We start from the raw sequence: 18,476 nt of genomic DNA on the forward strand, positions 1-18,476 counted from the left end.
TCCGTGTGTGTTTGTAAATGTGTAGTCTGATGCTCAAAGTGTAGATTGGGGTAGATGTGTGTGTTTTCTTTTTTTTTTTTTCGTTCCGCCTCAGTAAAGTCGGCACAGGACGTGGAGGATTCATTAGCAGGAGCAAAACAGCAACTAGCAGTCGGACACTAGCAGTGTCTCCGTGTCTCTCTTTCTTTGATGGAGAGAATTATTCACAGATGAGAGGAGCGAAAGAAACGTCTGGATCTGGAGAGATGGTAATGACCTGAGGAAAGAGGGAATAAGGGAGAAGAGGCAGATTAAGCAAGAGAGAGACAGTAGGGGGGCGAGAGAATATATAAACAGTATGCAGCACTGTAAGTTTGGGGGAGGAGGGGGCGAAGCATTACATAACCTATAATATCTAGATTATACAGATGCTTCTGCCTCAGAGTGCCTACATCTGACAGCTCCACAGCCTTCTCTTTATCACACACTCACAGTCAGGTCATGCTTTTAAAGGCTCCACTACTTTTCTTATGTCAATCTGACTGGAGAGCATCTGCTGCTCACTATGTGGATGCTTACTGAACTTTAGGATTCCAACACAGAGACTGCTTTCTTCTTTTTTTTTTACCAGCAGAAATCAAGGCGCTACTGGAACGTTTGAGGAGTGGTGATACACTGTCGACTGGAAATGTGTAAAACCAATGCTGTAAAACACCAGAGTGGGGGGAGGCTCACAGTTTTAATCGGAGTGAGGACTGTCCACGACGATGTGAGGCTTAGGGGAGGACGCTGTAGTGGTCTTCGACACAAATGTACCAATCGCTTTTTCCTGCAGGGAAAGAAGAGATTTCATAAATGTCAATTCTTTATGAAAAAATAACACTTTTTATTGATTTGGTTGAAATAACTGACAAATGTAAAGGTCCAGTGTGTAGGATTTAGTAGGATCTATCATCAGACATGGAATATAATATTCATCCGCTCAGTAGATTTTGAGTTATCCTGCTAACAGTCAGAGAGAAATCAATGACAACAACAATGCCCCCCAGTAAACACAACTAACAGACACAAAAAACACAGATGAAAACATAACCTCATTGACAAAGGTAAAGAGAAGGGGAATGACATTCAGTACATGGAGATCCAGGCGGTGCAATCTAACCTAGACCTGCTGCTCAAGGTGTATGAGGCTATGTGGTATAAACCATTTGCCATGTTTCTACAGTAGCCCATACTGGACAAACCAAACCCTGGCTCTACAAAGGGCTTTTCACGTTTCACTTCACCTTGGATATCCATACACACTACGTGGGACAGGGTGAGGTGAGAGGTATTCATTTGGTTGCAACCTCAACACTAGATGTCACGAAATCATACACACTGGTCCTTTCATATGATATAATTGTCTTTTACTATAGTACTAGTATTGTCAGTACTAACATAGAGGAAACAAAAGCAACTTAGTACATTTCAGCTACTCAAGTCTTGAATAGAAATACACATATTCACTTTTTTCCGAGAGTTCAATGAGAAGACTGATACCACATTGTGTATTTACAGTAAATGTATTAAATAACGGTAAAACCAGTTACATGTGAATGATTCATCCATCACTGCTCCTGTTATGGTTCCAGTATTTAAATACTACAATCACTACAACTATTGCTCTTCTTCAAATATCACTGCTGCTGCTACTTCTAATGATAAACAGATGATAAAATCTGTATATGCCTAGCACTAAGCTTCACTCATAACATATGTGGTATGAGATCATACTTAAGAGTGGAGTGCGCGCACGCACACACACACACACACACAATAGTATGCTGATTACCTCCACAAGCTGATGCCAGTGCTCTATGGGTTTGCGTGGATTAGCCAGCATGGCTGCCCAGTGCTCTCTTCCTGGGCCTTCAGCTTCGCTGCCTACACGACACATCCCTATAACCTCGTTATGACCAATACTGACACGCAGCAAGGGATGAGGGATGGACAAGAGAGACAGAGAGAGAGAGACGCCAGAGCAGAAAGTATGAGAGGGAGGGGGCCGGAGAGGGAGAGTGAGTGAGGATATAAAAAAGCAGAGAGAGAGAGAGAGGAAGACAGGGCTTGTAAAAAACAGGCATAGATAGTCTCATTTATCAACCTTGAGTATTAGGAAAAGAGTACAGCGGCTGAGGAAGGATATTGAATAGCAGCTCACAAATACACACAGCGCTGTGTAAAAGCTTGATGTCAGCAGGGGGAGCCGGCACAAGCACAAACATAACAAAAGCACACACCTATGGAGATGCCAAATGGAGGGCAGACTATAATAGGGAGGTGGTGCATCTATACACAAACACATCAGCCAGCCAAGTGTTGCTGCGAGCAGCAGACAAACGCTGGCAGGTTTACACATCTTCTTCTTACACCATTAGCATAAGCCATGCCTATTCATGAGGTGCCCGTCTTTGTAAAACAAGGAAGATCCACCAGGAGGCTGACTCATGAGGGGGCCCTTCGCCGTGTTCAACACTGCCGCCACCCCACCAACATTTGACGAGAGTGATGCAATTGCAAACGTCGTGCTGCATGTGCAAAGACACATTCAATAAACAGCCCACTCGTACAGTAATGATCAGTCCCCGGTGCATGCAACAATATCATAACGGCTCCGCTCACTCACCAGTCGTAGTCCATCACTGCGATGATGATGGAAACACTTTCTATATTTTCATTGGGAATGTCAAACACCAGCGCCTCGTTGTACGTGGGGTTCAGCGTGTTTTTCTTAATGGAGGTCTTCCGCTTTTTTAGCCTTCGCCCGTCGCATATCAGCGAGGCCTTCACATACGGGTCTGAGGGAGAAGCACAGAGAGAGAGAGAGAGGGAGGGAGAAATAGCCAAAAGATGGAGGAAAAGAGGAAGAGGATGGAAGAGAAAAGGGAGCAGTGTACAAAAAATATGGAACACGGAAAGGTAGGATATGAAATGACGAAGAAGAAAGAGGAAGAAGAAAGAGAGGGAGACAGAGCATAAGATAAGTCGGTGGTGGTGGGGGGGCTCCTGCAAACACTGTTCACTATCATGCTCACAGGTTTCTCTGACTGGAACATAAAAGGCATGAAAATCAGAATCAAGTCACCTTGGCAAAGCTGGATTAAGAGCACAAAGGGAGAAAAGCAGCGCAGGTTGAATCACTTTAGTTATCCATTCAACATGTGCAGCTCAGTGACAACACACACACACAGACAGACACACACACACAGACACACAAACACACACACACACACACACACACACATACACAATAGACTCAATTTTCAAACCTGCATTTTTCAGCAGCTGCAATTATCCTGGGATCGCTGTGGCAATAATGGTCATTATCATTTGAGATCTAATTTCTTCTTAGAATTCATGGCCGTTGCAATCATCAAGTCTCTAAGTGAGAGGTAACTAAAGAACAAAACCTCTATATAACAACATTGTTAATTCAATATTAGCATTAGCAGTCGTGTCTCATGGGTAAAACTATCGATGTTTCTCCCTCTATATCTGCAGACGTACAGTAATTGCTGCTCCACCTGCAGCTACTTGTGGTTGCAACAAAATATGGAAACACATTTTTACTGGATGTCATTTTTATAACAAATGAAGTTTAAGGCTTTGGGTAATATATTCTTGATGTATAAACTCTACTTCTATTTCTCGAAGGAAAAATCTACCCCAAGATTCTCTTACAAAATGATCAATCTTCTGATGCTCAGTTCATTCCAGGATTTATTTAGCAAAGATTTAAAGTAATTTACTTTTTTTTTGCCCTTCTGTATAACATGCTTCGTCTATTTCTACTTGAGTTGGGGATTTATTAGGTTTTGAGGAATCGCTCTCAGTTTTCGTAAAGTTGATGATTTTACTCGTAGAAGGAGGAAACAGTTATGACAAGAAAATAAATATAAACATGTATTCCTGAAGCGAAACACAACATGCTGGGTTTCTCGTATCAGCTTTGCATACTGGTTTATTACCTCCATCAAGGCAGCGTTTGTTTGTTTGTTAGCAGCATTATGCAGAAACTATGCAAACAATTTCCATGAAATTTTGTGGAGGGGTGGGGCATGACACAAGGAAGAAGCCATTTGATTTTGTTGCGGATGCAGATCAGTGGATGAATTCATTAATTTGTTTTACTTTCTTTAACATTGTGATTTGGCGCAGATCAAAATAAAAATACAGATCCAGTCAATTTAAATGGACAGTTTACCCAAAAATGAAATTACCTACTCACCAGTTTCGGAGTTTCATGGGTAAACACTACAACCAAATCCAATCCAATTTATGTAAATGGTGATAGATTCCTCAAACAGAAAAAAACTGAAAACGCCTCCATGCTGTTCCTGCACCCCTCCATCGGCATAGTGATGAGTGGATAATGAGTGAATTTTCATTTTTGGGCGAACTATCCCTTTTTTAAATGTGGCCTCATAAGGGGACAGTTGGGCCTTAGCGGTGTGCTCACTGAGTGCCACTCTAATTGAGATTGCTATTGGTGGGGAAAAAAGGTTTTGATTTGTTGCTGAATTGCAAATAATGTATTTCTTTATTCCAGAGGCAGCATATATGATAAAAAATGTATGTAAATATCTCTGCACAGCTTCATGCCAGATGTTTTACAGTGTGTGTCCAGTTATAAACCAGACTTAGATATCAGCCTCAAAGAGGAAAGCAGCATGTAGCATTAAAGCTGTCTTCTGTCATATCTGACCCTGAAATGACTTTCTGGTCAGAACTTGCTGAAGGTCTCGCAGCAGCATGATGTGTACGAGCGTGTTAATCCGTTACCTGAGAAGCCGGTCAGGTCCATGGCTTTGAGGTTGGTGGCCTTGATGATTGTAGCAGTGAGCCTGCCCGCAGTGGGCAGGTAACACAGCGAGAAATTAAGCTCCCCGAGATCAGCCTTCTCCTGTGGGTCACGATGCACACACGCACACACACACACACAGATTTGGGGATCAGAAATGGAGCAGGGACACTGACATCACACACACACTTATCAGTAACAGACACTGGAAAAAAAAAACGGGCAGACATCCCTTGGTTTTCAATGATTGTGTGTTGCTTGAAAAGAGCTGCTGTATGTCTGTGACTGACGCCGAGTGACAGCAGGCGTCCTAATGTGGACAGGCAGAGCGTTGGTGTTTTGTGTGTGTGAGTGTGTGTGTGTGTGGATTCACTGTAAATGAATCATATGCCAATCTGTCAATGGCCCCGAGTAGAGGAAAGTGTTAAGTAGAGGTGACGATTCTCCAGGATTTTTAAATCCCTCCCTCCACTCCCATCGACTGATCTCCTCGCCGCCTGTGGTCTCAGTGCCACAACGTTAATGACACCGGTGATATTCGGGTCACACTGCGGCGTGATGACTCCTCGGCCGCTCTGAGCCTCACTAATCAATATCTCCCCGAGTGAAACACTGAAATACACTGAGACGCCAGTGTTTTAAACTTATTTAATAAATGAAATGCCTTTGCCAAAACATTTTAAGACTTTGCTCTATCTAATTTGCTAATAGCCTTCTATGAGTATTTCATATAAATCTGCTTGGACACCGCTTGATATAAAGTTTGAACGTGGTCAGGAGTGCCTTTCCAGTAATCTGTCGGAGCTGGTTTCTCACTTTAGCAGCCTCGGAATTAATCCATAGGCCACTGCAGGCAATTTCTAGACTGCAAAAATCATGAGCATCCTCTCTGCACATCCACCATCTGAACACAGCCAACAGTTATGCCTATTTCATAAAATGTCCCAAAAAATAATCTTAAATTGTGTGGCTGAACTTCAAAAATCTGAGCAACTTGATATTTTGACATGACTTTATTTCTGTAAAGTATCTAATTGTTTATTATATCCCACTGAGTCACCACTGCTATAACAGGATGAGTTTACATGGTAAATTAAATACTATAATAATGAAGAACAGGTATGCATGGACTGTATATCCTTCATACAGCTATTCTAATATGAATATAGGGCAATTTTGTCAACACATATCTTCATATTCTTTATCATGTTAAATACACACACGTGTTTTTATTTACCAATTGTCGTCACACTGCCATAAATAATTGTACTTTTATTCATCTTTCCAGTTTTACCATTTTGCTTTCCCATTAAAGCTATAATTCAGTTGGATTTCCATAATGTTGTGGAATGCATTTCTACTTGGAATCTGGAACTGACACCATCACTTGTGTCATGTTTGATATGCCTCCTCCCTCTTTCTATCTTTTTCTCACAGTTCTAGCCCAAATTATTTGCGACCGCATTGGCCTGATTTCGCCTCAAGGCTCCTTCATTTTTGATCTAATCAAATCTAAAGCGGGCATCTCCTCCTTACCGCGGTGCCCTCCACGATGTCCCTCCAGACGGGTTTGTCCCCGCTGCCCTCGCTGAAGTCCAGCAGGTTGTCCACCACCACCTGGCCGATCAGGTCGTGTCTGGAGAAGCGGTCGAAGTCGTACACAGAGAAATGCAGCTTCCTGGAATGTAGCTCATTCAGCGGCACGCCGAACTGAAATGTCTCATTGAACACTGGGTTTAAGGTCTTTCTGTGAACCTGAGAGGAGACAGACACCGTGACAATTTAGAATAACACTGAAAATACCAGGGTAGTGCTCTGTGGGTATGTGGGCATTAGGACAGGGTATCATAGGGTAACAACAAGCGACAATATTTTACAGTGAAAGGGTTGTAATGATCACTTGCCTTTCCTAATACAATTATTTCACTTTACAGCTCACCCACATCAAACTTCAAAGTGCTTTCTTTTGACTCTGAAGTTCTATAAACAGTAATGACAAAAAAACACTGAAATTGCTCATACATATGTTTTAAAAACTGGTAAAACATAGAGAAAATTTATATTTTCTGTTGAATTAATGAATATATGTTATCCATTAAACTTTATCTTTGCACGTGTGGACCCTTTGTTTATGATCAGATAATATTAAAGAACATTAAAGCTGGCCTGGGATACTTCTTATTACAAATAACCAGTTCATAGCTACAACCAAGGTACACCCTTCATATCCTTGCAGAATATGTGCATCTGCAATCAATCAATCATGAGTATGACGATTTTATTCAATTTTGTTTTACAAAAGCTTTAGCATTGACCATTATTTATTATTTTATCATCTTATTTTTCTGTAATTGTAGTCATTCCTATCATTCATTGCTTTGGATACACTAGTATCTCATAAATAACTCATTTTAAAATAATTTTATGATCCTGTATTTGGTCAATCACCTGTAAAGCACTTTGAATTGCACTTGATTTATTTAAAAGGTGCCATATAAATGAAGTTTGATAGGTATTCACAAAGCTTCTTATTCCCTTCTACTAACATACAATATCAATATTTTATTGTCCCTATTACACAGATACAAAATACACTTATTTTATGTTTTTTTCCTGTAACCCTTGCTTTTACATTCAAGACTTTGCATTGACACATGAGAGCGACGCTGTTTTGAAGACACAATCCATGATCCTCAAAGAAAAAAAAGCTCCATCTGCTGAGCAGTTAAGTGGATTTCTCGTCTCTATTTCTTCAACAAAACGATGCTTTTTGCAGTAGAACCGAGGAGTCACTGAGGATGGACGTGTCTTCACAGACGCAGTTACTGCTGTCAAACGAGCTGACGGAGTTTTTTAAAATCTGTAGCTATCAATGCAAGAGTCTCATTTGTGAAAACAGCACTTTACCTGAGAAGCACAGAACAGAGCTGCAGTGGGTCAAAATGCTTTTCTGTGAAATCTTTCACTGCTGTTATGTTTCTTGTGCTGAATCTGAATCTGTATCGCTGCATTTGGGTTTCCATAAGTGGTGTTTTTTATTTTTTCCTGTTTTCTGTTCCTGTAAACCACCTAGCTCTTTTTCACCTGACTAGAAAACAAATAGGAAACATAGAAAGCATCACTTCCTCACATATCAGAAAGCCTTAACACAGACTCAGTGTGAATATGAAAACTTTGATTAACTGCCTGCGGGATGAATCACATTGTGCTGAAAGCAACAGAAGAGATATTATCACATGTAAATGTCATGACTGTGTATTTTAAATTGACTGAGCAGCATTCCCTCAGAAACATAACAAATCAAGATGCAGAACATTCTGGAAAGGTTTGATTAATAGAGCGGCTGTGCCGACTGAAATGTCCTCCGGCAACATAATTAACCTTCAGTGCACAGGCTGACCTTGTTCCTCAGCCGCAGGGAGAAAAGTAAATTTCACCTTTTCATGTGGGACCAAATATCCAATCAAACATGCTTGAATGAAATATAGACCTGAAACTAAATTCAAAACTCAAAATTTTCTTCCCAGACAAGTTCAAGGTGAGGACGTTCTTTCTTCTCAATGTTTCCAAAAGGTAACTATGTTTACCCTACAAGAGTTTACGCCTTATTGTGACTCAGTGGTTCCTTTTTTCTGACTTCTCCGTCTGTCGCCTCCATAACAAGTCAAATAAAACGGATAAATCAGGGTATAAGCCTGATGGAAAGAAAGCTGCTGTAATTTCCTACTCATCATATTTAAGCACGTCGCAGATTAAATTTGCAAATTTGTCTTCAATCTCATTCAGTCTCCTGCACGATTTTTTTTTTAGTATTTGCTGATTTACTGGTGGGATTTAGGTGCCATGAAATCATTTGGTGCAAATGCCGTCATGCAATAAAGCTGGCGATAATTACAGCGCGACACACTTGATATTCAAAATCCAACTTTTGTTGCTGCATAAGTGGGTCTGTCACTCTGGCTTATTAGCACTCGATGATTACTTGTTAGCTTTGGATTAAACAGCAGCTGACGGAGATGCCACGCCTTTAGAAACCAGAAACACAAAGCTCCAACGTCTACTAGGTGATGTCTATGTCGCTTTTGATGGATGAAAGCATGGCAGTATGAATGGTGAAAGAATTCCATGTTAATGACGAGATTGAAGTTAAACAATTGTCTAAATTCTATCTAAAAAGAGGAGTCGTGTTATACAGATGAAGGAGGCATTCATGCTTTTCAATGGCTTTTGTGATTTACAGGAGACATTCGCACAAAGGGGGGAATAAAAACCAGAGGGAGGAATTTTCAAACTGGTGCAGCTCCATTATCACTGAAAGACACTTTACAGTCTTCCCTGCATTACAGTTCAATTCTGACCCTTTTCAGCTTCAGGATTTCTCCCAGGTCTATTCCAAGGTTGTAAAAAACACCCATATTTATAGATATACAACAGAGAACTACAACTCTTATTTGTGAAGCCACTGAGCTCACATGCCTTGAGCCTCTGAACAGAAATTAAATTTGGAGAGAGATTTTTTTTGAGGGCTAAGGGTACATTTCCTGGTACAGAACATCCCAGAAAGCACTCAAATATTGACTCAGCTGTCCTCAAACACCAGAATAACACAGTGGAGATGAGTATCAGTGCCCTGTAATAGTCTGAAGCACTTTATCTTGAATAAATTATGCCCTAGATTATATTAGATTACCCTGGTGGACCTGAAATGATTCCCCAGGAGGAGGCTGGGTCATCAGTGCCACAGGAAAACAGCAACTCACATCTGACCACGGCTAAAGTATGTTAATGTGGGGGTGTGTTTTTTTTGTTTAACAGCCAGGATACAGGTGAATGTTTTGGGAGTGGGAGGCACCTTGGTCTGGAATTTCTTCTTCCTGTCTGGCAGTAGGTATATCTTGACGTACGGGTCGGAGAAGCCGTTGGCGTCCTTCGCTGGCAGGTCCAAAGCTTTGAGGATCTTCACCACCAACTGCTCCGTGCTGAGAAGCAAAAACACAAATAGAAGACTCTATTAGACTGTCACATGCTCATAAAAAGGCAGGGGGGGCGCACAAAATTACAAAAATACACAAATGCAACCCAGACAGGATCAACCCACACTCCCTAACACCTGAGCAGGGCTTTACGCACACATAATAGCGTGGGTGGTGCTGTGTCTCTGGAGCAAATAGTAGCAAAAATAGTTATTGTGTGTTTGTGTGCGTCATTCCTGCAGCTGTATGCTTGCACTATGTTAAATGTAAGCATAGATTTACAGACAGTGAGACGGTGCCTTGGTGAAACTGAGCTCATTAGTAATCCTGAACATGGTACCTGTTATTCTATCGTCCCTTTGAACTTCATGCAAACAGCTGTTAATGTGCAAGAATACAGATGAGACGACTTGTTAATTAGTTGATCAAAAGAAAGTTCATCAGTTAATTATTTTCCAATATTTTATTATCAATGGTATCAATATTTGACTTTGGTGGATAAATTGTGAGCCTTGAGGAAGAAGGGATTTACAAATGAAGGATTTAGTAGGACATTATTTGCAACTAGCAGCTCGACTGAAAGTAGAAGTTAGGTAAAGGACAGAACAAGTACAATTTTAGATGAATTATATATATATATATATATATATATATATATAATTCATCTAAAATTGTATATATATATATATATTTATCCAAGTCCCAAAGATATTCAGATCAGACTCATATGAAAATGAAATTATGCATTTACATTTTTTCTATGATTGGCAAACTCTTACTTATGCTCAATGTGCTGTTTCACTGCCAAGAAAAAAAAGCATATATTATTAATATTACATATATATTTTTGCCATAAGAATGAAAATGTGAACATTAACTAACAATATATAACAGCAGCATTATTGGCCCTTAAAGCAACAAACTGAGCAAATACACAAATGCACATGTAAGCACTGCAGCAGGACTGCAAGTCTGTGTGCCTGCATAAACACATACATGAGCGAGCCGACACACACATGTTTACATTCGACCGTTCCATTCACACTGATGTCTGTGTCTCACGCGCAGTTTGTTATGTATTTAATTACCAGATGAAGATGAAGACGGCTCGGAGGCCTTTAATCAGACCTCGTTAGACTGTGTCTCCCTGTGTTAACCAGTGTGTCAGCACTTCATTAGCTGCTGCAGCAGTGCCGCGTGAACGTCAGGGCTGAGGAAGGATCAGTAGGGCAAACACCAACAGTGACCCTGGCGCTGGTAATGTCTTCTGTGCACCGAGTACCGACCATGAATAAGAAGCTTGTTGACAAAACAAGCGTGGCCAATCGCTGCACGTGTTTACCTCTGCATCATCCAATTAAGGCAATTAGACAAACATGCCCACTCTGCAATCACATCAAATCAGGGAGGTGATGTACAGAGCAAACTGGAGCCGGAAATTACATTTCCAGCTCAGCCAGAGAAATATTTGAACTAAAAAACCCTGACCAATTCAATTATGTGTCTAATGATGTTTTAATCCAGTATAATTTTGTGACATGCTGGTTGTGGAGACTCAGCCGTCACCAGTGCTGAATGTATAATAACACGACACAACAGAAAGCTTGTACACAACAAAAAGAGACACCTCTCTCCTGATCATTGCAAAAATTTCCTGCAGCTGTTGTTGTTTGCTACAGAGACACTGTTGCAGATTTCCCTGCACTCACGTGTCTCATTACAGAACAAGGAGTCTGAAACAAAACCACCGTTTTTACACAATCTCTGAGGCATACTGCACAGAACATACCTGTGACTGCTTAAGCACAGCCTTATTCCTGGTGGACAATGCCCGAAAGCTCGCTATTCGCACAGTGGAAATGTGTCAGCTTTTAATGGGATTGTCAATAGAAATGCCTTTCCCAGAGGAGCTGAGGAAGATTGACATTGTTGTTCTGACTGTTGCTCCCGACAGCGGGGTTTCACACATTAACATACCAATCTTATCACAGTCCCAGCACTAACACACCTCCACGTGAGTATCTGCACACATAAGCACACACTCGTCTTGCAGCTACATCTCTAACCTTTCTCCTTTATTCCTCAGTTGCTCGCTCGGTCCTACTCCTCTCACTAAAACAATTCCCCTCCAGTGTAATGACATGCAGGCAACTACAGCACGACATAAATTATCCTGTGACTTAATAAATGGGAAAAAAAGGACACATGAACAGTTTTCATCATTACCCTCCCTCTCCACACAACCCTCCTGCTAATTCTCTATGTCTGTAGCTCCGGTTATAACACAGTCTGCTGTTATTATGTGTTGACAGGGGCTGCTGTTTAAAGTGGCTCCCCATTTATAATTCATGCCTGAAACGGCCTCTCGCTTCTTTTCTTTTCTGACCATCAGCACTTTCGCCTGTTGTAATGTTTCTACATGTCGGGGCAGGCAAAAAATGGGCGACTGCCAGCTGAGCTGCAGACAGCGAGCTGCACGCTCTTCCCCACAAGCCACAGCCACCCCAACTCACAGTACGAACACACATCGTCACAGTCCTCACAGCATGGAACCTAACCAATTACTTACTTACGTGGACCCAAATTCTCCAGCAGGAAATGTTCAACGGAGAATTCTCAAAGGAGCAAAATGAAAGGAACTACAGCAATCTGTGCCACACAGCACATAAAAGACATTAACACTGCTATGTCTCTTACATTTAATAGAACCACTTTCCTATCCTTAAACATTCATTGATTAATTTTGTATTATAGCACACACAAGACCACATTTGAGCCATGTCTCATACAATCAACATGTTCAATTTTGTTGTTCAGAATGATTATGAATCCAATCAGTGTAACAAACTCAATTTTTGTGTGTCTAGTGAAGAACGCAGCGGGAGATTGTCTGGGTCAGACCTGTTCAAACCAAAGGAACATTTCCCTCAAGTGAGGGTTGGTGTCTGAGTAGAGCATGCAAGAGGCAGGGCATGATGGATCAATTCTGACGTCTACATTTCTTGTGAAAAAGTCAATGGGTGGCGGAGGCAACACATTTGTTCATATGTGGCAAACTTCGCAAAACCTACCCCAGGGAGTGTAATTCACTGGGAAAAGCCAGTCAAAAATGATCTTCCAGATGGAACCAAAGCAGTTTTTAGACATGAACTACTTAGAATGTCTTTCACATATGAGGAGCACAGCAGGAGATCGTGCTGGTGAGACATATTGAACAGGAAAATATCTGGAAGACATCAGGCAAGGGGGTGGAACATTTTTCCAAATTCATTGTTGTCATCTCCTACGTCGTTTTCATCCTTATATATTTGTATTGATCGACTAATTCTACATTGATATTACAAACACACAAGATCACCTTTGAGCTTCATCTAATGCCACCATTGTGTTTTTCAGAGTAAGGATGAAGTGCGGAGAATAAACACGCTGAAAGGTATTTTCCCAAGAGCCACCCTGCTCTCTCTGTTGTGTGCCATAAAGAGACGCAGTAACACCAGTGTCTGCTACCGGCCTTTGATTTAAGCGCTTGAAGAAGTGTGATCAAAGTGGTGCAAAAACAGATGCATCAACATTCACCGCAGACACGCAAAGCTATAGTGTAGGCAGTAACACCCATTGTTGCATTCATCCAACGGTGTTCAGATCTCGTTTAAAGGTTTAAATTCTCCTCACATTGTTCTGCTATCACTGTATCCCACACAATACTGACTATGTGTTTGTTGATATTTTTTCTGGCCCGCTACGACTCCATGGACGGCAGTGTTGGCCAGAAAGCACTGGCGATAGAATATATGAGGCTCTGTGATAAAAAGTCAAAGGTACATTAGAGTGTACATTAAAAAACACAGAGATAAACATTATCAGTGACTCCCAAGGTGCATCTAATCACTGAGCCCAAAATTCTTCAACATGAGCCGATAAGCCGAGCGACAGCTGAATGTGACTTCTGCTGAGAAAACTGATGCTGCTTAAATCTGTTCATTTTTTAATTCTGCATCATTTATGGAGGAATTCTTCAACTAAGTGCTATGTTACCTTTACCAGTCTTTTGTAAATGCTTGGATTCAAGTTTCTGGCTTCTTCGCCGTGGCAATGGCAGCAATGGCTTGTGGGTAGTATAATAATTAGATCCTACTGTAATACCAAAATTAATTAAAATAATTCAAACTAGTAGCCTGAATATAAACCAATAGAGTAATTACATTGGTCCCATGTTTCTTTGTTAATAAATGATTAATTGTTAATACTGAAACCAGTGAGTCGTTTCCATGTTTGTATGCTAATGTGAGCATTCAGCTCAAAGCACCGCTGCACAGCTTCACACTAGAGCTCACTAACACACCTGTAGACTCCCAAGCTGTTTTCAGACATTTTCTATTTTCTCTTATTCCAAAGAACTCTAACGAAATTGTTTGGACCTGCCAAACGTGCAGGAAGGCATTCCCTTATTCAGTAAAACCAGAACGAACAAGTCACGTAGATCACATCGAGACCACACATTTGTTCATATATGGCAAAGTTAGAAAAAACCTAACCCCAGGAGTGTATTTCACTTCGGTAAAATATCTTCCAGCATGCAACCAAAGCCATTTTCAGATATGAACTACTTAGACTTTGTCTTTCACATATGAAGAACACAGCAAGAGATAATCTGGATCAGACATGTTCACCAAAAGCTCTCGAATCTCATTGTCTTTCCAAGATGACATCTGCATTTCATCCTGACATAATTGTACTCTTCGAGTTTTGCGCCTGTTTTGTGTTTGACATATCATCAACACACCCACTTGCTCACTGAGACATTTTCCAGACCTTTAACAAGGGGGCTGGCAGGAAAAGTTCCAGAAAATGTCCATGACAACTGACTCAGACATTTGTGCTTTCACATACAGCCGCTCCTGAAAAAAGCAGCAGTGGTGTAGTTATTTGTAAAAAGTAATTTTTAGTCCGAAAAATTTCAAGTCAACATCATTTTTCCTCTTTATAACTCTGAGGATAATGACAACAACATCATGTCTGGTAACTCTGTTGTGGCTTGTGATTTTAGATTCTAGAGTATTCAAGCCTCAAATATATGAGAGCCTGTTTTGTGAATCTAGCTCCTAGGCAACACAGAAAGGTTTTTCACTAACATTGATAATGATGATGATGCATCACCTTTAGGTGAACATGGCTGTGCTGTAACAGCCCTTATCTTGGCAGGTAAAACTTTAGTTCTTGAAATTATATCTGACAATGATTTATTGTAATTATTGATGTATGTTAGAATTCTACAATGTTTACAGAGGAGTCGGTTGTTCGGGTGTAAACCTACTTAAAGGCGTAGCGCAGGAGGAAGCTGATCTTGCCGCAGGTGTCGCCCTGTTTGCCTTCGCCCTGGTCGCCCTTGGGTCTGTAGAGCTCCGGCTTGATTTGCCCAATACTGGTGACCTGCTCCTTCTCCTCACCATGGAAATCAGGACTGGAGAGCTGGTGAGTCATGGGCTTGGGCCTAAACAGACACATAAGAGCTCAGAGGGTGAATATTAAATAAAGAGCACAGCATACACACACACACACACACAAACACACACTCTGTTGTTCAGCAGCTTAATCAGAGCTCTAGAGGCTAAAATCATCTAAATGAGTTTTCCCACTGTTTACACTGCATTTGCAAAAGAGTTGACACACCATTTTTACACCTGCATGCACTGAACTTTAGATTAGTTGTGTGATGTTGGTTCTGAGTTTAAAACCACAAATAACCCAGAACAAAACATCAGAATATGCTGCATGAACTTGGTTGAATTATCTGTAGCTGTGGTTTCAAAAATCTGAAAATAGAAATAATATGTTGTTCAAGATGACACCAATTTGGAGGAGCACAAAACAAAAGGGATGTTTTGCTTTTACAGACCCAGAAAGAAGTGTTCATTAGAGGGAAGCAAGATACAGAACCCGGGTTTTATTCACTGTTACATCTCTGATTTAAAAGCAACACACAACTAGAAACTTCTGGATTTGAATAAAAATGATACACTGACCGTGGGGTGACCTGCTGCTGGGAATGAGCGTTGGGCAGGTCTTTTGGGGGGTGGGCTCCACCCTCTGAGTTGGGCACATCCGGAGACGTCTGACTCAGCTTCAGAGTTCCTACCGAAGGGAGAAAACAGGTAAAATCGTTCTCTTTTGTGAGCACTGCTTTGGAGACGCTTGTTACAGCGACTCTAACAGCATAGGCAATGTGTCTTTTCGTAACCCGGGGGCGGCATCATTGATCTCATTGATTTTATTACACTGATTTAACAGACACTGATTTAACAGCGCAGAGAAGGGGAGAAATGATCAGACGTATTTACAGCAGCAGAACATGAGCCAGCCTGAGCGCAGTACAACCCAGAGACATGAAAAGAGCGAATATCCAGCTGCAATACAGACAGCCAGCAAATATTTGACTGTGAGCGATGATAAACAACCTGCAATGGTGTTGACAGCCAGCACAAATACAACAACAGAATCAACTCAGAGCTGCTGCCTGGGCCCCTCCGTTTAAAACTTCATTTTACTGGGACATTTGCTGTAATTTTCTGGGTTGATGTTGGACTTTTGTGGCCTATTCCAAACACACCAACATGTACATGCTTAATGCAGACAATCTCATAGGGAATCAATTTATTTATGTGTATTTGTGTGACAGCTCCAAGTAATAACTCTTTTTACTGCTTGGTCTTTAAGTCATAAAAAACTGCCTAAAGCAAGTGAATGCAAGTGAAACGTTTTCTTATATTTTTAATATGTCTTGTTTTGTCCACACAACAGCTCAGAAACAGATAATATTAAAAATACAATCATGTAACACAAGGGAAAGAAGCCAGTTCTCCCATTGGAGAAGTCATCAAACTGTGAAGTGACATAAAGCAGCTTGATGTCGACCAGCTAATGCAGCTATAAATCTGAGTATGTATTTCTCATGTTTGACGATTAAATCAAATGACTTTGTGTAATGTGGAGGGGTTGTTTGTAGTAACAAACCCACACAGAATTATGGGCCAATGCTGCAGCTTTGGCGAGCTCATTGTTCGGGCACATTTAGTCTTCGGTTCAGTTTCACTGCTCACATCAGCCTCGTTTCCAGCAGCAGCAGCAGGCAGCTGTGTTCTGCAAACAAGCTCTGATAAAACTAAATGGTGAAGAAAGGTAAACGTTTAGTAGCTAAAGAGCCATATTTTCTCTGGAGTTCACAGAGACCAATGCAAAGCTGAAAGGAAAGTGAAAGGAGGGGCTATCATCATCAGGTGTCCACACGTCTTATGACTGCAAACACGTTATCCAACAACCTTGTGAGGTGATTGTATATCAGTCTGGGAGTCTGTTAGCTGCAGCTTACTGCCAAAAATTCATAATGCAGCCTTAAGGAATAAACAAATTCATCCTTCAATTGGAAATGTAGGCAATATTTGTTGTAGCTTAAACTTTTTACTTCTGCATAACTAAATTTCTGAAATGAGAAACTGGGCCAGTAAGGTGAAAAAGTGATAGTACTTGAATGTATATATACTGAAAGAAAACCCATTTATATGAACAATAATGATCAGCATGCATCACAGTGGTGCAGCACAGGTAAATTATTTTTACTGTATGTAGATAAATGTACTAAATTCACTGCTGTGAGTTTATTAAAATGAGAAGTTATCAGCTAAAGCTTCACAGTCAGACTGGGATGAACAGTGTCGAATGTCAGGTTCATTTCTCACCTGCGTTGTTGGGGTAGGAGTCCATGTCCAGGTAGGAATGCTCCTGGGTCTCTTGTGGCCCCCCAGCCACACCTCCAACCTCCCCCCTCTCCAGCCCCACCAGGTCAGAGAAGTGGGGGTGGTGCTGGCCCTGCTGGCCCAGGGAGGGGTAGAGCGAGGATGAAGAGTGTCCCTCCTTCCTCTGCAGCAGAGGCGGCAAGAGCGACGACCCCCCAGTGCCTCCAAGGCTTCCGACGCCGGCGCTTCCGGGCAGCAGCCCTGACGTCAGGCTCAGGCCTCCGCCCTCCTTGTCCCGCCATGGCAGCCAGCAGAGCTTCCAAGAGACGAAGAGGGAGACGGAGAGGAGGACGATGCCGCAGAATGTCACGATGACCGACAGCAGACTGACAGAGATCTCTGCAAAAGAAGGGAAGAAGGTAAAGGCGAGGAAATACAGATTAAAAAGTTATATTCACACAGAAAGAAAAACATCTCAGAAACAGATCAGCTACCAACTGCGACATGACGGCAAGTGAATGAGCAGCGTTTCAGTTGAAGCCTCCAATGCACATGTATGTGTCCTGCGTTGGTGTCTGATCCCCTAATGGATGCGTTGCTTTTGTTTCGCATATTCATTTACCTTTGAGCTAATCAAATTATATGTAAACAAACAATCAAGCACAGGTACAAGCCAATTCAATCACATTTACACATGTTGTGTGTCTAGTTGTGAATTGATTTTAATTGATTTTAATTCCTGTGTACTTCTCTTTAGCATTGATAGCTAGCATGGAACGTAAGCTTGAAACCTGGCTATGGTTTGTCCTAAGCATGAGACTGTGATTGGTGTTGTTAGACAATCTCACTGGCATTGGGCATGCCAACTGTCGAGGCAACGCATGCGTGTGAGTCCATGGTAAAAACCACAAATGTGAAACTCCTTTCAATCCATCTAGCCGAAGGGAAGCG

The 18,476-nt window shown here is 41.4% G+C and overlaps 1 protein-coding gene across 2 annotated transcripts in view; it reads right to left on the bottom strand.

The window, feature by feature from the left end:
• Positions 1 to 18,476, bottom strand: part of syt3 (synaptotagmin III) — a 30,271-nt gene continuing 11,795 nt past the window's right edge. For both annotated transcript variants that reach the window (XM_069525143.1, XM_020094124.2), the window contains 10 exons: positions 17,529 to 17,924; positions 15,819 to 15,927; positions 15,110 to 15,286; positions 9,675 to 9,801; positions 6,359 to 6,577; positions 4,804 to 4,924; positions 2,648 to 2,819; positions 1,814 to 1,943; positions 715 to 808; positions 1 to 256 (listed from right to left, as the gene is read on the bottom strand). In XM_069525143.1, coding sequence (XP_069381244.1) covers positions 719 to 808; positions 1,814 to 1,943; positions 2,648 to 2,819; positions 4,804 to 4,924; positions 6,359 to 6,577; positions 9,675 to 9,801; positions 15,110 to 15,286; positions 15,819 to 15,927; positions 17,529 to 17,924 — 1,541 coding nt within the window. In that variant the 3' untranslated portion in view covers positions 1 to 256; positions 715 to 718. The remainder of the gene's footprint in view (positions 257 to 714; positions 809 to 1,813; positions 1,944 to 2,647; positions 2,820 to 4,803; positions 4,925 to 6,358; positions 6,578 to 9,674; positions 9,802 to 15,109; positions 15,287 to 15,818; positions 15,928 to 17,528; positions 17,925 to 18,476) is intronic.

The sequence above is a fragment of the Paralichthys olivaceus genome, chromosome 5 (assembly GCF_024713975.1).
Source record: "Paralichthys olivaceus isolate ysfri-2021 chromosome 5, ASM2471397v2, whole genome shotgun sequence".
Classification (NCBI taxonomy): Eukaryota; Metazoa; Chordata; class Actinopteri; order Pleuronectiformes; family Paralichthyidae; genus Paralichthys; species Paralichthys olivaceus.